Here is a 26,806-nt window from a genome sequence, read left to right as displayed (position 1 = left end):
ATGTACAAAGCCCTTACACCTCTCATAATGGAATACACATATGCCTTTCTCATTAACATCTTCCCTGATGAACAAAAAGGATGTAAACATGGATCTTAAGTCATCGAACTCTAATTGGTGACACCATGAGGTTCCTCCATGAATCACAGTCTTGCATTGTGTTCATCAAGACACTCACAGCAGCTTCACTGTGTCTCATTGCATGTTCGGCAAGAGCTAGACAATGCTTTCTTGTGACAGTTGAAATCTTCAGAAGATGGCCATATAAGATCTTGTTAGTTGTGTGCGACTGCCAAGATACTAAGGGCAGTATGCAAGAGACAGGTGTAGTTCTCTTCTAACTTCTTTGTCAGTGCAGATGTCAGGGTCCATGAGTCTGAGTCATAAAGAAAGATTGATTCTACAGTGACTTTGAAAATCTTGATTTTGGTGGATCAATTGATTGGTGAAATCCAGACTTGATGAAGAGAGTGGATAGCCACTCAAGCCTGACCAATTTGGGGAGAGACATCAAAAGAAGTGTCAGTGTAGTCATCCAGGCCTGACCAATTTGGGTAGAGACATCAAAAGAAGTGTTGATGTAGCCACCCAAGTACTTGAACTCTTCAACTTTTTCAATTTTGGTCCAAAGTGAACACAATGGGGAGTGGGGAGACCTCCACAATCAGAGTGTATCCGCCTCCATTCTTATTCTTAAGAAGAGCAACCTGACTATACCTGATAACTACCCAGAAATTTCTCGCCTGTGCTGTCTTTGATGCTCTTCTACAACTAAATCAGATCGACATTTTCGCAAATCTTAACCCTGTGAGGGCAAATTGAGATGTGAAATAACAAAGAAGCAATGCTTATCTTCATCAACTTTGGCATTTCACTCCATTGACAGTAACGTTATGTTCAGCATCTTAAATGGTTATGGTGTTCAGGAGTTCACTGTTGAAACTATCAAACACATGTATGTTGATACTTTATCTACAGTTGATTACTCCTGAAGTAGAAACTGATTGTTTTAAGGTGAACACTGGAGTCCTACAAGGTGATCCTTTGGCTCCCTTTCTTTACATTGCAACTTTGGATCATGATCTGGGAAGCGCCATTACACCACCAGATGGGAGTTATGCTCAAGCAATGTTGGAGCTCATGCAACCCAGCAGAACTGCTTGTAGAACTTGTATTTGCAGATGATATCTGCCTTCTTGTCAGCACCCCAGGATTTACTCCACTGTGTTGAGAGAGCTACCCAGGAATTTGGTTTGTTCTTGAATTCATCAAAAACAAAGAATATACACCTAAACATTGACTGTTAATTAACAAATTTTTGAAGATTGTCCCAACAGGAAAAAACAACACTCAGTGACTAGGATAGTCTACAAGACGGCTTTGATAGTCTTCCTCACAGTTGAAAAATGGTATGCTTGGAGATATTCAAAAATTCACCAGTACGAAGCTGGGCTGAAAAGTTCATAGGCTGACTATGAAGGAGTAATGCTAGAGCTGTGAAATCTTACATGCATTAATTTCAGCTTTTCTTATTAATAATTTCACTGTTTCTTTCCAGGTAAACTGACATTTGACAGTTCAAAGAAGACTTCAAAAGTAACTAGTAGTGACCTCTCTTGAAAATAGACAAACTTTGGCATCATGGTGTTATCAAGTGACTGCAGAAAAACAGTTTAGCCCTCAACAACATTCATGCTGACATGGTTGCTACATTAGGAGATGACACTCCAGCTTTATAAACAGTGCAAAAGTGGGAAGCTGAATTTAAGAGGGGAAGGGAGAGTCTTGAAGATCACCCAAAATCTTGATGTCCTGCAAATGCCACCACCACAACAGTGATTGTGTTCACCACATAGTGATGGTCGACAGGTGATTGACTATAAATCAAATAGCTAATGCAATAAGCATATACTGTGAGAGAATTGATAATATTCTGTACTATGAACTTGCCATGATGAAGGTTTCTACTCAGTGGGAGCCATATCTTCTGACAGCTGACCAAAAGCATGCCAGGCTGATCACATCATGGGAAAAGTCTGAGTGTTTCAGGCAGATCCAGCTGATTTCCTTCAATGTTTCCTAACCCAGAATGAGTGTTGGCTTCATCACTTTGAGCCAGAGACCAAGAGACAATCCATGCAGTGGAAACACACCTCTTCACCTGCTCAAAGAAGACCAAGGTTGTTTTATCTGCAGGGAAGGTAATGGTCTCAGTTTCTTGGGATGCAAAAGGAATTGTATTTGATTATCTTTAAAAGGGCCACACCATCAATGGAGAGTACAATGCCAACTTGCTGCAGTAGTTCTGAAAGTCTACCAAGACCAAACACTCCCCGCAAAAAAAAAAACAATGAAAGGACAATGCAGCAGACAGTATAGTTGTTGTTAAGAATGCTTTGAACTGATTGATCACCCTCCTTATTTTCCTGGTTTGGCTCCATTTGACTATCATCTGTTCTGCAATATGAAAAAACAATTAGCTGGAAACCAGTATCAAAGGAAAACTGATGAAATGGGTCTTGTTTCATTAGGACAATACTCCAGCACCCAAGTCTTTGGTTTCAATGGTTGCTGTGCATGATAGTGGCTTTGAAGTGGTTGATCACCCTCCCTATTCTCCTGATTCGACTCCATTTGGCTATCATCACAAAGAAACACTTGGCTGAGAACCAGTATCACAGTTATGATGATATAACTGTTGTCGATGACTTTTTTTACTAATAGGGTGAAAGCTTCTTCATCAATGAGATCCAAGCACAGCAACATCGATGGAAGAAGTGTGTACTGCCAGGGGGACTATGTTGAAAATTAAACCTCCTTTGGTCCCATTCCATGGGTGTATCTCAGTCAGCTTATGAACTTTTCAGCTGACCCTTGTAATCGGGAATTTTTTATCTCACACCATGTAGCTCTGGAAAATGACATTAATTCTCAAAACTGATACTACAAACATAAATGCTGGAGAAGTCAATATTAGTTGTGGAATCTTTCAAGGAGACTTGTTATCTTTTTTGTTATTCTGCTTAACATTGTTTCTTCTAAATTCTAAATGAAACAAATTATGGACATGGTGTATGGAAAAGCAATTAATCATCTCCTCTATATGGATGACTTGAAACTGTTCACAAAAAATGATCAACAATTGCAAGCACTCCTGCACACAGTCCAAACAATTTAGTGATAACATCAAAATGGAATTTGAGATTGACAATTGCACCAATGCTACATTTATCAAAAGAAAGCTATCAAACACATACAACATCATCCTAGATAGAGACCCTGAGATAAAACAATAACAACCTCAGGATAGTTATAAGTATCTAGAAATATGTGAAGGAGATGGGATTAAATATTCAGTAATGAGAGAAAAGACAAGGAAGGAATGCTATCAAAGTATAAGGACTATTCTAAAAACCGAGCTGAATACCAGAAACAAAATTCAGGTCATAAACACATCGACCATGTGTATAATCAAATACAGCTTCAATATTCCCCCTCTCTGAGATCAACAAACAAAGTTGATGTTAAAATATGAAAGCTGATGGCAATGCATTATATGCATCACACAAAAGCTGACACAGATCAAATATATCTCTCAAGAAAAGAAAGTAGCCAGGGGTTAATACAATCACAGTTTTCATTAGAAATTGCAATTACAGGACTTTCTGCCTACCTGCAAACAAGTAAATGACAGAATATTAAAGCTGGTTCTGAAACATGAAGATACCAAAAAGTTGCACTCAATTATGAAAAATACAAAAATATACCTTTGAGAAATATAACTAGATGAACCAGTACCCAAAGAAAATATGTCCCCAACAGACAAGGCAAAACAAATAGAAATCATAGCCAAACAAACCAGCTCCAATATATTAATGAGAAATGGGAGTAAAAGCCACTGCATGGTAAATATCTGACTAGAATCAAGGACCCTGATGTAGACCAAGCCCTTACACATTATTAGCTGTCATGCTCTGGTCTCAAACCAGAAACTGAGTGGGGTATATCATTGCTGCTCAGGACCAGTCCCTTTCCACTAGGAATTTCTACTAGGAATTACAAGCAAATTGACCTCTTATTGTGGAAAATAATATTGAAAAGACTTGTTCTTTGGTGAGTGTTGCAACCCCAGCTGATAAAAATTACATCTCTGAAAACATTTGAAAAAAGGACAAGTATAAGGACCTAAAGATTGAAATTGGAGGAATATGACATCTCAAAACAGCAACATTAACCACTATTGTCAAGGAAGAGCAAAATAACACCACAGGTATGGCTCAAGAAATCACAGACACAATGAGATTACCACTAATTGGAAAACTCTAGGGACAGACAAGATCTCCAACTTCTGGCTGAAATACCTCGCCAGTGCTCATATTCACATAGCGGCAGCATTTACTTTAAAAATGAACAAGCCCAAACCAACATCAAACTAGATGCTGGAAGGACAAACCACCCTAATTCTCAAAAACAAAAACACTGTATACCCCAAAAATTATAGGTCTATCAATAACCTCACATCAGGCTTATCAATAACCTCACATCAGGCTTATCAATAACCTCACATCAGTCATCTATAAGTGGCTTGTAATACACCTGAAAAATGTTTTCTCAGAACAAAAGAGGTACTGGAGAGGGATGTATGATTGTAAGATGCAACTTCTAATGAATTAACCCATCAAAGAGGAATGTCAGAAGAGAAAGACAAACCTCAACTTGACTTGGATTGATTACCAGAAAGCATTCGACAGTGTTCCACACTCATGGATACTGAATCTCTCCACACAAATAAAGTAGTTCCAACACTACTAAAACATATCAACCATGCAATGGCAAACTGGAACACCAGTATAAAACTGAAAAATGAATCACAAGTCAGGTTACGTTACTTCAGCAACCTCCAAAAAGATGAAAGGCAAAAAAAGTGACCTTTGAACTCAGAACATAAACAGTTGGAAGAAATACCACAAGGTATTTTGACCAATACTCTACTGATTCAACCAGTAGAGCAACAATATAAGAAGGAAGAACAGGAGTGGAGGTGGGGTGATATAATAACAATATTATTATTGTGTCCTTACCAGCTCACAAATATCACTGTAGACATCTTTAGGGTGGTTGAATGAGCAGAGGTTCACTGACTCAGCTCCAGCCTGGTCACGTCCAAGAGCAGCATAATGCTGAAGACCATTACAGGATCCATCCTAAAGAAAATAAAGCAAAGATGACAGGGAGGTATGGTTAAGACACTGGCTTCTTGACTATGTGATCTCAAGTTCAGTTCCATAGGATGGCAGTTTGGTCAAGTGTCTTCTATTAAAGCTCCAAGTCAAGCAAAGTCTTGTGAATAGATTTGGTTGACAGAAAGTGAAAGAAGCCCATTGTGTGCATGCGTGCATGTGTACTCCTGTCTTAACAACAGGGGATGATTGTAAAAATGACTACACTGTCATACAAGCAATGTTGTGTGTTTCCAGTCTTCTGTGGAAAACATAATCAAGTCATGGGAAATATTGACTTGCTTGGAAACAGGTGAGGATTAGTGACAGGAAAGGCATCCTGCCATAGAAAATCTACCTCAATTAATTCCATCTGACCCATGCAAGCATGGACAATGCTGCTGATGATAAAATGGCTATGATGCAGTGGCTTACCACCTGATGATGTCTGTTGTGTAGTGATGAAGAGTTTTATATGAACACAGCTACTATGTAAACACACACACACACACTAGCATGGCATCTTCGGTTGACCTAAGCCTTATGAGTGAAAGTGGGTACATAGAAATTGTGTGGAAGCCTGTCAGATGTTACCTGCAACTCAGCCACTCACATGTAAATTCAATCACAGAGAGCTATGTTAACAACTGGAATAACTCATCCTAAAATCTGACAGAAAACCTACATGGTAGTGAGACATGGACCCTCAATGCAGAGGATATGTAAATACCTGAAAGAAATGAAGCTAGCATGCTCTGATGGATGTGCAATGTCAGTGTGCATGAATGACAAAGTGTAAATGTGTTGAGAGAAGAATTGGGCATAAGAAGAATCCGATGTTGCGAGCAAAAGGGAAGACTGCAATGGTATAGTCTTGTGATGTGTATGGATGAGAGCAGCTGTATAAAGAAGAGGGAAACCCAAAAAGATATGGGACAAAGTGGTGAAGGTAGATCTCAGAAATTCGAATCTTATAGTGGAGACGCGAAAGGACAGGACAACTAGTGTTTGAGAAAACCTGCTCATCCCTGTGAGATTGATGTTCTGGAAGCATAATGCCTATATGTACAGTTGAGCCCTTCAATTTTCCCATGAAATTGCCCCTCCACACCTTCATTTTCTATCACTGATCTCTGTATCACTTGTTTAACTATAGTATTCTGCTGCTATACTTAAATGAGGTGAGAACTAGATATTTTATCATCTTTTCTGTGATACCTGTTAACTTTCTCGTTATCTGGAACCACTTCAATATATTTCCATTCTTCATTCTTACATTGTCCCTCTTCACTTACATTTTACATTGATCACTCCAAATTTTCTCCCCCTCACCTTCTCTTCTTTTTGACTTGATCATATCACCATACATAACTTCTTTCTCTCTATTCACACACTTTTAACTTCTCTCCACTCAGTCTTGCAACATGCCCACCTACATGTCATCTCTCTCTATCTTGGTGCTTTTCACCCTCCTGAACTGTTCATCATTCAGTATAGTCACATCCTTATTCCATTTCTCACTAACTACATCTATGCAGTCTTATTTCCTATTCTCATGCCCCAGGGCCTGCCCTTACAGTTTTTCACTACTATCTTTATTTCCTTTTCCAGCTCCATGCTGATTACTCTCATCCACTCTTGTATAATGTGAGCTGCCATGTCTCTCTTCTACAGAAAGAAACCTGCTCTGGCCCCTTCCTTCATACTCTAACCTTTCATCACTAGCGTAAAGCTATCTCCCTCCCAACTATAGCCCCATTCGGCTGAGAGTGATCTTAGTATTGTAAGTTACATGGTGACCTCACTAATGCTGGTGCCCATACACAGAGCACCCAGTACTTTCTGTGAAGAGGTTGGCATTAAGGAGGACATTTAACCATGCAAACTATCCCACAGCAAACACTGGAGCGTGATGTAGATCCTGTCAGACCACCCAGCTCATGCTAGTATCGAAGATGGAGGTTAAAAGATGATGATACACACACACACACACACACACACGTCAATCATCACCAACAGCTTGTAATCAGATTCAGAATGCAGAGCCAATGTTAAGGCAGACTGAGACAATTAGTGGTGGATTGAAGTCTGAGAATCATATTGATCTGGTGCCTGCACTCAGTCAGTTTGAATGATTGATGATCAGTGGTTTGAGGCTGGACTTCCCAGATGATCAAGCACATTTTACTGATAGCTCAGTGCTATAAAATACTGTATCAGAAGACAATAACTATTTGCCTCAACAACATAAATAGCCATTGTAATCACCACCACCACCACCATCAAGGCAAGCGAGTAAACAAAGAAAGTGAGAAAAAGTGTAGGATGTAGGTGTATGGGATAAAAGGCGTGTAAATAGATTAAAAAGTGTACAATAACCAATTGTGTTGTTGGAAGTTGTTGCTGAAGATTATGTTTTCAGAGACAATATTTATATTACCTAACAGGTTTCCACAACTTCCTTAGGATGGTTCCTGCACAATTATATGTAGGTGTTTGTGTGTGTATGTATAGACGGTAACAAAATTTGCAGAGGTTTGTGAAAGGTATATACAAACTATGCATACTATACCTGATGTACTGGTAAGTGACTAATAAATTCTGAAGGGTTAGGAGATCTAATAGCTTCAGTTATTTCCATACAACAAGCCAGAGTTTGCCATGGATTGTCTGATGTCTGCCACCATTTTGATCCCTGAAAGAGAAATAAATAAATAAATAAACAAAGACAAACCAACAGATGGCTGGTACTCATTTTAAGCTCAGTTGACTGGAACAATGCGAATGAAGTGCCAAACTCAGGGACACATTGTGTAAAATTCGTGCAGAAAATGAACCTGCAACAATGAGCCTAATGCTCTCATCATTAGGCCATGTCTGCCTGCCTGTCTATCAGTCTATCTATCTATCTATCTATCTATCATCATCATCATCATTTAACGTCCGTTTTCCATGTTGGTATGGCTTGATATATATATATATATGTATATATATATATATATATATATATATATATATATATATATATATATATATATATATATGTTTATAAATTGTAAATCCAAAAAATAACAACAAAACTACAAAGGATTCCGCGGTACACATGTTTCAAGCTTTATATGTGTATAATATAATATGTGTATAATTTACAATGTAAAGCTATCCTCAGCCGCAAAATTATTTCTCTCTCAGGAAATTATACCACCTCGGCGTTGAAGGAGGAAGAAGGGTGTGATGTAAGAGGTGAAGATCCTTTCGGTATTCTGTATAGTACTATACCTCGTATAATTCTCCACCCAGACATAATCTCTCCGGTCCTCCAAAAACCTTCCATACCTTGCCACGATTCAACACTACACATTGAAGTAACGGTTTTTTTGTTATATTTCTGCTGCTTTTAAATAAAGCATATTACTCTACCTCTGGTATTTGAGTACTCTTTTTTCCACCTTGTTGCACATTTCATGTGCTTACTCCGGTATATATTTATATATATATATATATATATATATATATATATATATATATATATATATATATATATATATATATACGTATCTGTAAAAATATGTGACACTTATTCAGTAGCCATGATAAAACTCCGAGTTTCGGATGCCAGGGTGGGGGTCTACTCCGACATCTCTTCAGTTATCCAACTACCGTGTGCATGTGGATATGTGTGCACATTGAGGTATGTACGTGCGTGAATGATATAAGCAGCTTTTAGATGCGTTCTGTCACCACACAGTAATTTCCCTTGTTCTTAATTTTTCCCCTTGGGGTTTAACGGTTATTTTCAAAAGAATTTCCGGTAGCTGGATAACTGAAGAGATGTTGGAGTGGACCCCACCCTGGCATCCGAAACTCGGAGTTTTATCATGGCTACTGAATAAGTGTCACATATTTTTACAGATAAATTCCTCTATTTGCATAATATCGAGGTCTCTTTCTTTCTTTTGTTGCCATTCCTGTCAAATATATATATATATATATATATATATATATATATATATATATACGTATATATATATACATATATATATACACATATAAATATATATAAATACATATATATACATATAAATATATATATATAAATATATATATATACATACAAATATATAAATATATATTCGCTGGCGGTACCTACCCACCACTACCCATTTTCCTTTATTCAAAAATTCTTATCGCTCCTTAAAATTATGGCTTTTAAGTGTTGATTTCTCAGCCCAAGAATTACAGCGTGATGTGCTGCTTGACTGGTCCCCCCTCTCTCTCTCTCTCTCTCTCTCTCTCTCTTTATATATATATATGATGATGATGATGATGATCTTTTCTCCCGCCATGCCTCTGTCTACCCCTCCATCCTCTCTCTCCACTTCGTAGTTTTTCCTTTAAGGTCTTCAGGTTCTGGCTATATATAAATGAGAAACCCATTCTAAATTATCTCGCTGACGTACTACGACGAAATACCCAAGATGCAGATAAGATAGAGATTTTTATTTATTTACGGCCTCAAACATCTCAATACCTTGCGCTTTAGTTTTGTCCCTTATTATTTATCTTGTTTCTCTCCATGAAATTCAATTGAATTCAGTTGTTGTCTTAAATTCATGCTTATTCATTTTCTAAGCTTCCTAAATTCATGCTACGTTATATTCTAATCACCCAGAATTCATTGCTCTTTTAAAAAATTACGATTTATGCATTGTTGTCTCTCAAATATTTAAAATCTACAATTAAGAGCCCTATCTACTCGCTGGCGGTAACCCGCCCTCCCACCCCCTCCACCGGAAGTTCATTCGTCTGTCATCCCTCTGTCATCCCACCCCCTCCACCGGAAGTTCATTCCTCTGTCATCCCACCCCTCCACCGGAAGTTCATTCCTCTGTCATCCCACCCCCTCCACCGGAAGTTCATTCCTCTGTCATCCCACCCCCTCCACCGGAAGTTCATTCCTCTGTCATCCCGCCCCCTCCACCGGAAGTTCATCCCTTTGTCATCCTGTCAACCTCGGCTGTCTCCCGGAACCCATCTAGTGGCCTTGGCCATCCTCTCCCCTACCTTTGGGTAGCGCATTAAGGTTGAGAAATGTTTGCAGGTTGTAGGTAATGTTTTGCTTATGAATTCTTCCAATTGCAAGTTTTCTTTTCAGGTACACGACACTGCTTTTCCCCTTCCCAGGCTACAGGCCCACACCCCCAACACCCATACTGTTAGGATTGGCACTCTCAACGTCGGCACGCTGAAAGGTAGATCTGGTGAAATTGTTGAGATGCTTGAACGGAGATGCGTAGATATGTGCTGCATCCAGGAAGTAAGATGGAGAGGAGGTTCTGCAAGGTTCCTCACAGGCAAAGAACACAGGTACAAGATTTTCTGGGCAGGGAACACTGACGGGGTCGGGGGCGTAGGAATACTTCTAGCGGAGAAATGGGTGGATAAGGTAATCGAGGTCGTTAGAGTAAGTGACAGAGTACTTAAGATCAGACTAGTGCTTCATCATAGATTAGCTACTGTCATCTCAGCCTATGCACCTCAACCTGGGCTACCAGATGGTCTGAAAGACCAATTCTTTGACACCCTCTTGCAAACTACCTCGTCGACGAGTGACAGGGACCTTCTCTTTGTGGCTGGAGACTTCAACGGTCATGTCGGACGTCGTGCTGGGGGCTTCCATGGCATACATGGAGGCTATGGCTTCGGTTCCCGCAACGAGGAGGGAACCAGACTGCTGGAGTTCTGTGATGCAACCAATCTTATGGTCTGCAATACCAACTTCAGGAAACCTGCCAGTCACCTAGTCACCTACCGCTCCGGCAGACACTCTAGCCAAATCGACTACATCCTCGCCAGAAATAGGGAAAGAGGGCGGCTTATAAATGCCAAAACCTACCCTGGCGAAGAATGTACCCCACAACATAGATTAGTAGTTAGCGACTTTGGGATCAAGGCAAAATGGGTGCCCAGAATTAGACAGGCTTGGAGAAGAAGGGTGTGGAAGCTTAAAGACCCTGCAAACGGACAGAGACTTAGAGACAAGTTACTTGAAGCATTTAACGAAATAGAAGGGGATATAGCATCATACAACGTGGAAGACAATTGGAGATTTCTGCGGGACAACCTGTTGAAAGCCACCGACCAGATTTGTGGGTGGTGTAAGGTCCCCTCCCAACCCAGAGTAACGTGGTGGTGGAACAAGGAGGTAGACAGGGCTATTAGACAAAAGAAACAAGCTTGGAAGGACTGGAAGAACGGTGGTAGCAGGGAATTGTACCAATGTGCCAGAAGGGAGGCTAGGCGACAGGTTTATTTAGCCAGAGGGGAAGCAGATAAGGAAAGATTTGCCAATGTTCTGCGCCGTGAGGACCAAAGACTCGAGGTATTTCGGGTTGCAAGACAGTGTAGGAGAGAGAATAGTGATGTTGTAGGAGAGAAATGTGTTCGCATGGATGATGGTACGCTTGCATTAAATGAGGATGCAAAGAAAGAGGTCTGGAGATGCCACTACGATAGATTGCTTAATAAAGAGAATGAATGGGAGAAAGAGAGCCTGCCTTATGTCGACCCAATAGAGGGACCAGCTATCCGAGTTGATAGTACCAGGGTAGATAAAGCAATTAAGAGTATGAAGACCGGGAAAGCCCCCGGCCCATCAGGAATCACTGCAGAGATGCTCAAAATATCTGGCAGTGTTGGCTATAGCCTAGTCACCCGTATTACGAACCAGGTGATACACGAAGGAGTCATACCCTATGACTGGTGTAGCAGCATCATAGTCAACTGCTACAAAGGTAAAGGGGACGCTTTAGATACAAATAATTACAGAGGCATCAAGCTGTTAGATCAGGTTATGAAAGTTACAGAGAGGGTCATAGCCCAACTAATTAGGGAGCGAATCAATTTAGATGAGATGCAGTTTGGGTTCGTGCCAGGTAAAAGCACTACTGATGCCTTATTTCTAGTGAGACAGTTGCAAGAGAAATACCTAGCCAAGGATAAACCTCTGTACCTGGCTTTCGTTGACATGGAGAAAGCCTTTGACAGGGTCCCCCGATCCCTTATCTGGTGGTCAATGAGGAAACTTGGGATAGAAGAATGGCTAGTGAGAGCTGTGCGAGCCATGTACAGAGATGCGGCCAGTAAGGTGAGGGTTGGAAATGAGTACAGCAATGAATTCCGGGTAGAGGTAGGGGTCCACCAAGGTTCCGTCCTCAGCCCCCTATTATTTACCATAGTCCTCCAGGCAATCACAGAGGAGTTCAAGACAGGTTGCCCCTGGGAGCTCCTCTATGCTGATGACCTTGCCCTAATTGCGGAGTCACTATCAGAACTAGAGGAGAAGTTTCAGGTGTGGAAGCAAGGTCTAGAATTGAAGGGCCTTAGAGTCAACCTAGCTAAAACCAAAATCCTAATAAGTAGGAAGGTAGATAAAACACAAACCCCTTCAGGTAGATGGCCCTGCTCAGTATGTAGAAAAGGAGTAGGTAGTAACTCTATAAGATGTACCCGGTGCAAGCTATGGACACATAAGAGGTGCAGCAACATCAAAGGCAGGTTAACTAGCAAGTTAGTTTTTGTTTGTGGCAGATGTTCAGGTGCAATAAAGACTGCAAACAAACAGGAAACAACTTCTATCTCATTCCAGGGTGAAAAACTAGAGGTAGTCGATAGCTTCCGCTATCTGGGCGACCAAGTTAGTAGTGGGGGTGGGTGCGCTGAAAGTGTAGCTGCTAGAATAAGAATAGCCTGGGCAAAGTTTAGAGAGCTCTTACCCCTGCTGGCGACAAAGGGACTCTCACTCAGAGTAAAAGGCAGACTGTATGACGCATGCGTACGAACAACCATGCTACATGGCAGTGAAACATGGGCTGTAACTGCTGAGGACATACGTAAGCTCGCAAGGAATGAAGCCAGTATGCTCCGTTGGATGTGTAATGTCAATGTGAATACCCGTCAGAGTGTAAGTATCTTGAGAGAAAAGCTGAACATTAGAAGCATCAGTTGTGGCGTGCAAGAGAGACGATTGCGCTGGTATGGACATGTGGTGAGAATGGAGGAGGATAGCTGCGTGAAAAAGTGCCACACCCTAACAGTTGAGGGAACCCGTGGAAGAGGTAGGCCCAGGAAGACCTGGGCTGAGGTGGTGAGGCAAGACCTTCGTACATTGGGCCTCACCGAGGCGATGACTACGGACCGAGACCTTTGGAAATGGGCTGTGCGTGAGAAGACCCGGCAAGCCAAGTAAGATCGTTGCCAGTGCCCCTGGACTGGTTCTTGTGCGGGTGGCACATGAGATGCACCATTTTGAGCGTGGCCGTTGCCAGTACCGCGTGACTGGCTCCTGTAGGATTTTCGAGCGAGATCGTTGCCAGTGCCCCTGGACTGGCTTGTGCGGGTGGCACATAAAAGACACCATTTCGAGCGTGGCCGTTTTCGTGCGGGTGACACGTAAAAGCACCCACTACACTCTCTGAGTGGTTGGCGTTAGGAAGGGCATCCAGCTGTAGAAACTCTGCCAAATCAGACTGGAGCCTGGTGTTGCCATCCGGTTTCACCAGTCCTCAGTCAAATCGTCCAACCCATGCTAGCATGGAAAGCGGACGTTAAACGATGATGATGATGATACATACATATATATATATATATATATAAATATACATATAAATATATATGTATATACATACATATATATATGCATATAGATATACATATAAATATATATGTATATATACATATAAATATATATGCATATATATACATATATATGCATATATATACATATATACGCATATATATACATATATATGCATATATATATATATATGCATATATATATATATATGCATATATATATATATATGCATATATATATATATATATATATATATATATATATGCATATATATATATATATATATATATATATATATATATATATATATATATATATGCATATATATACATATATATATGCATATAAATATATATATATCTTAATATATAAAGCTGAAGTTGTGTGTCTGTGTGAAGCCTTTTTAAAAGTTTATACAAATCCACATTTTCCACTTTTTCGTAAAAATTTTTACATCAATGGAATTTTCTCGATGTGAACTTTCCAGTGCAGTAATTAGATTTTTTAAATTCCGTTTACTTTGTGTGATTTGGCTGTCGCTTCTAGCAACTTTTATATTTCTTCCCTTCTACCTGGAACAGCGTTCTTACACATGCGCTCAACAGAGAGAGAAAGTGATACATACAACGTCATAGATTAAACTTTCTTCTCAGTATTCTTTATTTATTTTTCATAACATTGATACGTAAAAACACACACAACCACACATACGTAATCTGTGACAACAACATACACATTGCTCCTGTTCTCTATCTCCCCCTCTTCCTCTCTCGCTCTCTCAAACGCATACACATGCAAGTAAACACAACCATTCACGTTCGTCACTGTGGCATAACTACAGAGTTGTACCCACTGACTTTGGAAGGTCGTAACTTTCATAAAAATGAATATTCTTTTATGAAATTTTCTATGCATATATTATTTATTATGTAGATTCCGAATATACAAAAATTTTCAGTGAAAGTGTTTTGGGAGGGTAGTGGGAGACAATTTTCGGAAATTCCACTTAAATTCCTCTTAACTTCCAGGAAAATGAATATTTTTTCGTGAAATTTTCTACAAATATACCTTGATGTATGTACATTTCAAGCATGTAGGAATTGTGAAGGAAACAACTGCAGGTTATTTTTGAGAAGTGTTCCCCATTCAGTGGTGTTTCGGAGCAAGTCGTCCATATTTGTTTCATTTTTCTCTATTATGTGCGTAAGTGCATCCATAGATTTCTAATGAAGTAATAGGCAGTAAAGAGAAGCCGTCATAAGAAAACTTTTAACTACCTCTATTCCTTTCTCCCCCCTCTCTGTACCTCTTCCTCTCTCGCTCTCTCAAATGCATACACGTGCAAGTACACAATCATTCAGTAAAATATAACTCATGTTCGTCAATGTTTTGGAAATATAACACGATTTTCACTGGGGTGTTAGGGTTAGGGTTTTAGGGTCAGGGTTAGGGGTTAGGGTTACGGTTAGGATTAGTGTTACGGTTACGGTTTTAGGGTTAGGGTTAGGGTTTAGGGTTAATGTTAGGGTCAGTGTTAGGATTAGGGTTGGGTAATTGTGCGGGTGTTAATCTGAAAAATTACAGATATGTGAAAAGTACCGACCCTGCCATCTATTATAACTTTCGTTGTTCTGTTTAATATATACATATATTATGCCTCCAAAGAAGAGAGCTTGCTGGGGAAAGAAAGCAACTGGTTTAAAATGACAGCAACAGACTGCAGCAATTCACCACATTCCAGAAGCTACTTTGAACTTAATGCAAAATGGTGCATCGACATCTTCTGCCCAATCTGATAGAATTCTGGCAAAACTGTGTACCAACAGATTGCCAGCAATTGCTTCATCAAAAATTGCCGTCCTAGCTCATGCAAAAAGGGATTACCGTGCTATGTATAATCAGAGCAGCGCAAAAAGTTGTTTTGCACAAGCATTTCTATAGCCAATTAGACGAATGAAATTTACGCACGCTTAATAATGTTACGCAAAACAGCCTTCAGACTTTCCCTATTAATTTCATCGTCTTTTGAATTATGAACATATTTACATCATAAGGGTTTTTTCGTTGTAAGGCTTTCTTTTTTAGTTGATTTTCCCCTAGCAAGACTTATCGTAGATAGCATAATAAGTCACACCGGGACAAGGTCGGGTTATACTGCTAGTATATATATATATATATATATATATATATATATATATATATATATAAATACACATATATATATATATACATATAAATATATATATATACAAATATATATTCATACATATAAATATGTATGTATATATATATACACACATATAAATATATATATACATATATATATATATATATATATATATATATATATACATACACACACACATCATCATCATCATGATCGTCGTTTAACGTCTGCTTTCCATGCTAGCATGGGTTGGACGATTTGACTGAGGACTGGTGAAACCAGATGGCTACACCAGGCTCCAATCTGATTTGGCAGAGTTTCTACAGCTGGATGCCCTTCCTAACACCAACCACTCAGAGAGTGTAGTGGGTGCTTTCTACGTGCCACCCGCACAAGAGCCAGTCCAGGGGCACTGGTAACGATCTCGCTCGAAAGTCCTTACACATGCCGTGGGCAAAAGTGCCAGAAAGGAGACGCTGGGCAGAGGTGCCATCACAATTTCGCTTTCACTTGCCCCAATAAGTCTTCGCAAGCTGAGTTTCGTGTCCAATGAGGGAGACGACGTTGGCATGGGTGCCAGACGTCAAATTTAACTCGATTTCGATTTCACTTGCCTCAACAGGTCTTTGCAAGTGGAGTTTAGTGTCCAATGAAGGAAGGAAGGTACGCATAAGTGGAGTGGCTAAGGCTTTAGATTTAGGTCTCACTTGGCTTGCCTGGTCTTCTCATGCACAGCATATTTCCAATTGGCAGAGTATCTACAGCTGGATGCCATTCCTAACGCCAACCACTCAGAGAGTGTAGTGGGTGCTTTTACGTGCCACTGGCACGAAGGCCAGTCAGGCGGTACTGGCAACAGCCACGCTCAAAATGGTGTATTTTATGTGCCACCGCACAAGAGCCAGTCCAGGGGCACTGGCAACGATCTCTCTCGAAAGTCCTTACACATGCCGTGGGCACAAGTGCCAGAAAGGCAACGCTGGGCACAAGTGCCTTCACGATTTCGCTTTCCCCAATAAGTCTTCGCAAGCTGAGTTTCGTGTCCAATGAAGGAGACGACGTTGGCATGGATGCCAGTCGTCGAATTTAACTCTATTTCGATTTCACTTGCCTCAACAGGTCTTCGCAAGTGGAGTTTAGTGTCCAATTTAACTCGATTTCGATTTCACTTGCCTCAACAGGTCTTCGCAAGTGGAGTTTAGTGTCCAATGAAGGAAGGTACGCATAAGTGGACTGGTTGAGGCCTTAGATTTAGGTCTCACTTAGCTTGCCGGGTCTTCTCACGCACAGCATATTTCCAAAGGTCTTGGTCAGCAGTCATCGCCTCGGTGAGGCCCAATGTTCGAAGGTCGTGCCTCACCACCTCATCCCAGGTCTTCCTGGGCCTACCTCTTCCACAGGTTCCCTCAACTGCTAGGGTGTGGCACTTTTTCACACAGCCAATCGCCTGTCTTGCACACCACAACTGATGCTTTGTAAGTTCAACTTTTCTCTCAAGGTATTGATATTCTGTCTAGTATGCACACTGACATTACACATCCATCGGAGCATACTGGCTTCATTCCTTGCGAGTCTACGCATGTCCTCAGCAGTCACAGCCCATGTTTCACTGCCATGAAGCATGGCTGTTCGTACACATGCGTCATACAGTCTGCCTTTTACTCTGAGTGAGAGGCCCCTTGTCACCAGCAGAGGTAACAGCTCTCTGAACTTTGCCCAGGCTACTCTTACATATATATATATATATATATATATATATATATATATTTAATTGAGTTTTTTACCTGTAATTTTGGATTTTGTCCCTAATATTAATATATATATATATATATATTCGTTTATATTTATATAAGGCCATTACTACAGAATAATGCCACACAACAGACTTCCCAAATAAACACATTTTAGTACCAAATGCAAGGAAAGCAACCCTCAAAAGAAACCAACTTCAGGGAATTAAACAATTTTTTATTATCAGTTAATATCTCCTTAAATTCATTAGTACATAAACAAGAAGCACTACGTATTTAATAAGATTTAGCTTTACAAACTATCTCCCAATTAAATTTTTTTTTTATTATAGTATCAGCTGAGAGCTGTGACCATGCTGATGCACCGTCATTTTGTTACACTTTTATTACTGAGAGAGTCCTCCAATATGTGGCACCTGGTGGAGAATGGAGTTTGATGTAGCTACCCTCATTTGCACCTCTTGCCGTGAGGTAGGTTCATCTGGGACTCTCGACAGGAAGAGGTCCAGCTTTGATTTAAAAACCTCTACATCTACTTTGTGCAGGTTCCTCAGGCTCTTTGGGAGGGTATTAAAAAGCTGTGGGCCCCTGAAACCCAAACTGTTACAGTAACTGGTCCTGAAGCGCGATGGCATTGCTGGGATCTTTGGCACTATGCAGTGTCGTCCCGTTCTGGCATTGGTGTAGCTTTCAATGCCAAAATTTGGCACAATTCCTTCCAGGATCTTCCAGATGTATATTACTGCATACCTCTCCTGCCTTCTCTCCAGGGAGTAGAGTCATAGCTGTTTCAGCCTTTCCCAGTAGCTGAGCAGTTGCAAAAAGACAATCTTCTTTGTGAATCTTCTCTGGATTGCTTCAATGTCCGCTGTTAATTTCCCACTGGTGAGTGACCATAGCTGTGAGCAGTAATCCAGGCGGCTGAGGACGAATGTCCTCCAGAGGACCATCATGGTTTCCTTATCTCTGGTTCTGAATGTTTTCAGGATCCATCCAGCCAGTCATCTGCACTTTGTCACCATCCTGGTAATGTGCACTTGGAAAGAGGTATCATCACTCATGTCGACACCCAGGTCTCTCACTGATTTAGGCTCACAAGGGATAAGATAAGATAAGTGATGCCGTTTATTTTACTAATATTGTTTAACGTTCGGATTTATTTATTTAATAACACTATCTTTTTATATGTATTTCTGTTCATAAAGATGTTTACCATTAGTCCACAGATGTTATTTTAGATGAATTATACCTTTAACTTGAATTATTAGTATTAAGCATTTACATTTCATTTGCTGTACTAACGAGAGCTTCCCTTCAAGTACTGATATTTTTATTATTTATTTAGTAAGATACGTTATTTGAATTCCTATTTTTTCCAGCGACCTGATGAGTGACTGTATTTTGAGTAGAATATAATCTTGATCAATTTATTGTGAATTGTACTGGTTTTTTCTGCTATAACGTAGCCACGAAACGCATGTAGTCAACACTTTACCTCCTTATTGTTAATTATTGCTCCATTTCTTAACTTCTCTATCTATATTAAACCACGGTTTTACCTTTAAATTACCTACTACCGTATACCTTATAACGAGGACTATACATAGTGAGGTAATACACCAGGAGTGCCTACGGATACATCTATTCCTAAGATGGTTGCATAACCTCTAACTTATATCTTGCTTAACATATATATTTCTTGCTAAGTTGCATTAGCCAGACATAACTCAAGCACCTACTGGTAAAATGGAGCAAATAACAAGCATCATTAAAGGATACACCAATTCCACCTAAAGATGTATATCTTAAAGAAGTGATTAAAAAATTAACAGACTTCATCCACTGTTTATGATGGAAAGCCTTATTCTACGATAAAAACAACCAAGCAGAGACAACCAATCACAACAACAGCAAAGAATTTACCAAAGGAATTTTCAAAACTAGAAAAGCACCCCCACCAAACAGCTACTTGGACACCTTTGAGAATGAACTATAGGATACTATTAAGAGCCTAAAATTTAAATGACACCCACTAAGGAATAATGCTTACCAAAGAAACCTAAAGGACCTACTATATAAACTGAAATTGCAAAAGGAAATTATTGTACACTCCGATAAAATCAGGAACTCATATATTTTGGATATTAATTTATACCACAGGTTGTTGCATAGAGAAATAACAACAAAAACAAATACAAAATAGTACCCAATAACACCTTAAGATCTTTGAACTTATCAGCCATGAATGTTATGACCAACTACAACATAGATGAGAAAACTGAACGTTTCACCCCTTCCAGAACCTGCATAACAATTAAGGACCATAAAGTAAATTTCTTAACAGATCCGAAAATTAGATTAATATGCCCCAATAAATCCGATCTTTGTAAATCAAGTAAATTAATACTAGATAAATATATCCCAACGATAGAAAATAAAATAATCCTAGAATTATGGTCCAATATCTATGAAGCCCTTAACTGGTTCTCCAGGATAGAGAATAAAAATAACTATAAGTTCCTACAGATAGACATAGAAGATTACTACTCATCAATTAACCCTACAATCCTAAATAGCACTCTTATTTTTGCCAAAAATCATACTGAACTAACAATGAATGAAATTAAGGTAATCTTAGAAGCGAGGAAATCCATAATAAATCTCGATAACAAATTATGGGTAAGGAAAGATACCCCTAATAACTTCAACATCACTATGGGAGCCCCTGATTCAGCACAGGTAACTGACTTAGTAGGCATTTACTTACTATCATATTTACAGGAAGTATTCCCAGAGACCAGGAGAGGCCTCAACAGAGACAACACATTATTTATCCTGAAAAACATCTCAAATAGGAGACTAGAACTACTAAAGGAAAAAACTATATAAGTTTTTTAAATGTTTTGGCTTAACCATTACAATAGAAAAAGAGCATAATTCTATTAACTACTTAGACGCGAACTGCAACCTAACCATGGGACTGCACAAACCCTACATAAAACCGAATACAAACCTTAAATATATAAATGCATTTAGCAACCATCCTAACTTTATTAAAAGAGGACTAGTACAAGGAATCAGCAAAAGAATCTCACACCTCTCTTCCAACGAAGATATCTTTAATAAGTATAAGGAATTCTACAACACCGCATTAGAAAAAGCAGGTTATAAGCAAAAAATTAAATACCTTTACTCAGAACCCTATAAAAATAACATAAATACTCAAAACTATTATAATAATAGGAATTATACCCCAAAAACAATATGAACAACATTAACAGGAATGACAGTAGTAATAACATAAATAGTAGGAAGAATGATAAGATTCAGACTATTATGAATAACAACATTAAGAATGATAAGAATAGAAATACTAATAATGGGAAGAATAACAATACTAAGAATATTAATATTAATAATAATAGAAATATAAGCAAAAATAACGCACCTCAAAGAACCAATAGAGCCCCTGTTAGAAATGATAATACCAAAATATATAAAATAAATAAATTGTACAGAAACAACCCCAATAAAACTGATAGTAATAATAATAAAAAATAACTATAGAAAGAATAATAATAATTATAACCATAACTTTATGATCTACAATAATACTGAGGACAGTTTCTACACCAAAAATAATAATATTAAAAATAACAAACAGAATAAGGATAACATCTGGTTAATAATCCCCTTCGCAATAAAGCTAAAACCCAACATAGTTAAATCTATAATGAGACTTATTAATAAACACTTTAATATGAACACCAAATACTCAGAAATCTGTAGCAATAAAATAAGAGTACGCCATAGCTTCACTAGCAAACTAGCTACCATTATAGCCTCTATCAACAATAAAAAGCTAGACACCTTCTATGAAACTAGGGAGAATAGCAATGTTGAGAATAGCATAACAACCAATCGACTGATAAAATAAATGCCCCCCCCCCCAATAACTCACTTTCAAATAATGCGAACAACTACCTTATAAATAATAACCCCCCTCAACATATCATAGGCACGGACAAACTTAATGATCTATGTTGCTGCAGATATAAAAATACTTGTGAATTCTTAAATAAATGTAAAACTAAAAACGTAGTCTACCAATATGATGTACTCGCAAACAATTACAAGAAAACTTATATTGCAGCAACTAAAAATGAAATGAAACTTAGATATAATTCCCATCATGCCAGTTTCAGAAATAGAGGTAAAGCAAACTCTACCAGACTAAGTAGTTATATTTGGGAACTGAAAGACAATAACATTAATTATATATTAGAAGGGCGTATCCTAGTCAAAACTTCATATAACATTAATAATAATCGTTGTAATTTTATGTATAAACAAGAAATTCTTCATCTTAATGGCCAAATCAGAATTACTTAATAAACGAGACCAGTCACAAGTCTATCCAAAAAGGGTGAAATGAGTTTGTGAGAATGGAGAGAAGAGCAGATGTCAACTCGGGATTTGCAGTTGCTTTCAGACAATTCATGAGGCACCCATTTTCCAAGTCTAAGAAGCTTTCCAAGTTGTTGAAGATGATGATGAACAGTTGTCTTCTCATTTTTAACTAAATTGATGAGTTTTATGGGATTTCTATCAAATTTTGTGGAATTTGAATTTCTTCTTTTTCATTCTTGGGAATTAGATCTCTTCCAGCATTAAGAATGAATCATGAATATTCTTCTTGACCCTCTCTCAATCGCATGTTGTGATGTAATTCAAATTTTTCAAATTTTCTCCACAAAGAGGATCTTTTGATACTTGAATTGACTACATTAATGCTTATTCCTCTCTTAACAACAGGTAAAAGTTGTCTGAAATCTCCACAACAGATGGTAATGATTCCGTCGAATGGTTCATCTTTGTTACAGATATCTCTTAGTGTTAGGTAAACAGCTTCAAAGCATTCTCTTCTTATTGATATTTTATCTCAAACAATAAGTGTTGTTTCCCTGATGACATATGCTAAGTTGGATCTCTTATCAATGTCACAGACTGATTTTTCTTGAATTTGGAATGAGCCGTCCATCCACCCAGCATCAACATAGCTGCAATTCCTGATGAAGCAACAGCAAGAGCTATTTGACCTTTACTTCTGACATAAGCTAATAAGGTTTTTCCAGTTCCTCCTGGTGCCTCAATGAAACTGAATGATGAGGAATTCATGTTCAAACATCCAAAAACATAATTATAAACGGCCTGTTGCTCTTCATAAAGGAGTGGTGTTCTTCCAGCAACAATATTTCACTGCTTATCAATGTCGTAGTTCAATTCATGCAAAAGTTTGTGATTGACTTCAATTTCTTCATTATTGTGAAGAAGTAGTAAATTTTCCATTGCTTTTGAAAAACATTTCAGTTTTTCTTGTACCATACTTCAGTGACCCTTCATGATGTCTCTGAATCTCTCCCAAAGAGCTAATGGATCTGACAAATCTCCAGATGTGAGGATCACAATGAATAAGTTCCCCGTTTCTTTAGGAAGTCTTGTTGTTAGTGCATCTTGCATGGTATTGATTGAATGCAAATCCTCTTCAAGAAGTCCTCTTCCTTTATATGCCTCCTTAAAGTTAGGAAGGATCATCCTGTTATATGTTCATAATGCAATGAAACTTTCAAGTCCATGAAATTCAAGCAATAAAATTCTTAAATAGTACAGTTCTCCTGCCAACATAAACAAAACCAAGTGTTCTTTTGAAAACGTCCAAATGCCCTTCAACTTTTTTGCCATTCTTTATTACTGTTCCAAGTGAAATACATGGGTACTTCAGAATAAAGTAATGGCTTTGCAAAGTCCTTATTGAAGCACAATGAAAAGAATTCTGTTAATGTTGTTCTCATAGTTTGTTCATTGACAGCCATATCCTCATTGTTTTTGAGCAATATTCTTTGTGCATCTCGTAGATGAACTTGCAGTCTCACTATTTTCATGAATCGAAAATCCTAAAATGGATGCAACTGCTTTGGAAGGTCTAATATACCTACCCATTAGATATTAATTTCATTATCATTGTTTATTTGAACAACAGTTTGTTCCTTTCCTTTCAGCATGTACTTGATGATGTACTTAACTGACCTCACTGAGGCAACAATTTCAACGTTGCAGTGGCATTTGAAGGCTCTTAAAAGAGTTTTATTATAGGGCACAACCCATATGTTGTTGTTGAGTGTTTTCCCATTCTTATGCAATTCAACTCCTCTCACTGCAACTGAGCTTCTTCTATAAAGAGGATAAGAATCTTCTCCACAGAGTACTTTGCAAGTATTGTTTGGGGTATCTCTTGGAGCATGATCCAGCCTTCCAGCATGGAGAATGTGCATTACAATATGGACCATGAATCATATGAGTATCAACTAAATCATGTAGTTTTTTGTCTGTTGTTGGGTCTGGAATTTCTGCTTGTACAGAGTCATCAATCTCAATTGGTCTTATATTCTTTACCAGCCAAATAGTGCATGCAAGTGTGGCAAGCCACCTTTTTGATATTCAACAGTATGAGTATGTGCTATGACTTCACCCAGATTTTTCTCTTGACAATCAAGTCCATAAACATGTGTCTCTTCAGTTGGAAAACTCTTGCAATCAAATCTGGCCTGTCAGATGCCACCTGTCCAGGAAAAAAGATTTTGAGTAATTTCTGGCCATTTGGAATTACATGTAAGTGTAATAAACAATGATGGTGTTCCGTGTCTCCTCAAAATTTCCATGGCATCCATCTGCTATTCAGCCAGGTATCTTGGACTCCCAGTAAATGTTGAAAGAAGTAAGACTTTTTTTCCAACATCATTAAGACCATCACAGTTGTTTATGGCATCTGTTAGTCCCTTGTATGCTGTACATCTTAAATCAACTTGCTGCTGTTTCAAATAGGACAGGTTACTAGATTTGATTTTTGCAGCTTGATCAATCAAATACTACTGGAATAATCGGCCGCTTCAAAGAATATGATTGAATTCATTTTGATGATTCCTTATTTATAGGCATAATATTTCTTGATTGGCAATCACTTATTGTTTGTCATAATCAAATTGATGTTCCACCTACTGTTACCTTCAAGAAAAAAGAGAACGTACTGCAATGGGTCATAGGAACAATAAGTTTCTGAAATTATGATTAGTTCACCTCCTCTTTCCTTCAAGATATGCCTGGAGGATGCATCTTGATTTGTACTGGGCAAAATAACAGAGACTTCATTTGCAGTTGGTGCATTCCAACACCTCTCATGCTCTCCAGTTGGCCTTCTGCTCTCATCAATATATGGATTTCTCTCTCTCAAAACTGTTTCAATTTGTTCAACAATCCTTCTTTCTAGCCCTGCTTCGTTGTTCAAAATTCTTATCATTTGTTGAACTGAGTCTTGTGGGTCCAAGAAGTATAGTCAAACAAATTTGGCTAGCACATCAGCATCTGGTATTAGTGGACCCAGGAAATGGTAAATTTGTCCGTGAATTATGACAGAGGGATTGTAATTTTCAGGTTGCTGACTTTCTTTGCAATTAAAAGATGTCATTTGGAAAATGATATTGTACTGCCTGACATATTTTCTGAAATTTTTCCTACATCTGTCTGACCTTCAAATGATTCCTTCATTTCTCATAGTAAGTCAAGTAACAGTGCTAAATTGACTTTTCCATTCATACAGCAGATGTTGACAGTTTCTCCTGGAAATTTGAAAGCTTTATAATGGGGGCGTATTTGATTCATTTCTCCAAGAGAGACATCAATATCTTGATGGCTGCGGAGCCAACAGTGCTAGTTTCGGTGTTGTTGAGCTTCTAATCTAAGTCATCTCTGTTCTTCATTTTCATTCAAACAAATGTGTTGATGTCTCATTTGATCTTGCTCTTGTTCCTCAGCTCTTTGATCAAAACTATTCTTTAAATGTCTAGTCTGTGTTGTCTCTGTTCTTCAGTTTGAAGTCTTAATTATTCTCTTTTTTGATTCAGATATCTTCCTCTGTTTAGTTGATACCTCTTGCTTTCTCTGATCTTTTTGGCTTCAGGTGTCACAAGGCTCGAACCAGGCCTTTTTGGTGGCATTATGGAAAAATATTCTTATGAATTCTTACAAAAAATATCTCATTTATATTATACTGTACTGCAAAATTTGTATATAAATGATTAAAGGAAGTAAGAAAAAATGGCTCTTTGAAGTGTTGCTACTAAAATCAACATATTCAACTTGATTTTCTTTCTCTTCAAGAGAGAAATGACTTCTTTATTTTGACAGACAGACAGATAGATTGAAAATGTGACTTTGAAGAATGTACCCACCAGCATAGACAAGACATTAGTGACTTTAGATTCCAAGTCAAAGGGATGTCAAGAAGCAAACTAATCTGGAAAAGAAGGATTTGAAAGCTTAAGGACCCTTCATATGGTCAGAGATTTAGGGACATCCTGATTGAGAAATTTGATGAGAGGGAGGAGGAACTACAGACTTGTGACATAGAGGGCAACTGGGAATTCCCGTGGGACAGCTTGCTGAGTGCCACAGACCAAATCTGCAGCTGGTGCAATGCGCCATTCAGACCTAGGGTGATGTGGTGGTAGAACGATGCTGTAGACAAGGCCATTGGAGCAAAGAAACAGGCCTGGTAGAGTGGGGGTAGCAAGGAACTGTATCAGATAGCCAGAAGGGAAGCTAGGGGACAGGTATGTCCAGCCAGGGAAGAAGCAGAAAAGACGTTTGCCTATGTTCAGTGACTTGAGGACCAAAGTCTTGAAGTGTTTCAGATTGCAAAACAGTATATGAGAGAAAATTGTGATGTCATAGGAGATAAATGTGTCCGCATGGATGATAGTGCACTTGCATTTAATGATTCTGCAATGAAAGAAGCTTGGAAATGCCATTATGAAAGACTACTCAATGAGGAGATTGAATGGGAAGAGGAAAGTCTGCCAAATGTTTGACAGTACCTTGGTAGATTAAGCAATTAAAGATATGAAGACAGGGAAAGCCCCAGGTCCATCAGGTATATTTGGCAGTGTGGGTTATGGTCTAGTCATCCATAACGTAAATC

At 38.6% G+C, this 26,806-nt stretch overlaps 1 protein-coding gene across 1 annotated transcript in view; it reads right to left on the bottom strand.

Annotated features, from left to right (window-relative positions):
* Positions 1-26,806, bottom strand: part of LOC106880721 (DNA-directed RNA polymerase, mitochondrial) — a 272,154-nt gene that overhangs the window by 97,735 nt on the left and 147,613 nt on the right. The window contains exons 21-22 of the mRNA XM_089341545.1: positions 7,792-7,914; positions 5,082-5,204 (exon numbers count right to left, since the gene is read on the bottom strand). Of these exons, the coding sequence (XP_089197671.1) occupies positions 5,082-5,204; positions 7,792-7,914 (246 nt within the window). The remainder of the gene's footprint in view (positions 1-5,081; positions 5,205-7,791; positions 7,915-26,806) is intronic.

Source organism: Octopus bimaculoides, chromosome 24, assembly GCF_046866305.1.
Source record: "Octopus bimaculoides isolate indiv1 chromosome 24, ASM4686630v1, whole genome shotgun sequence".
Lineage (NCBI taxonomy): Eukaryota > Metazoa > Mollusca > Cephalopoda > Octopoda > Octopodidae > Octopus > Octopus bimaculoides.
This window is presented reverse-complemented; position numbering and strand designations above follow the sequence as displayed.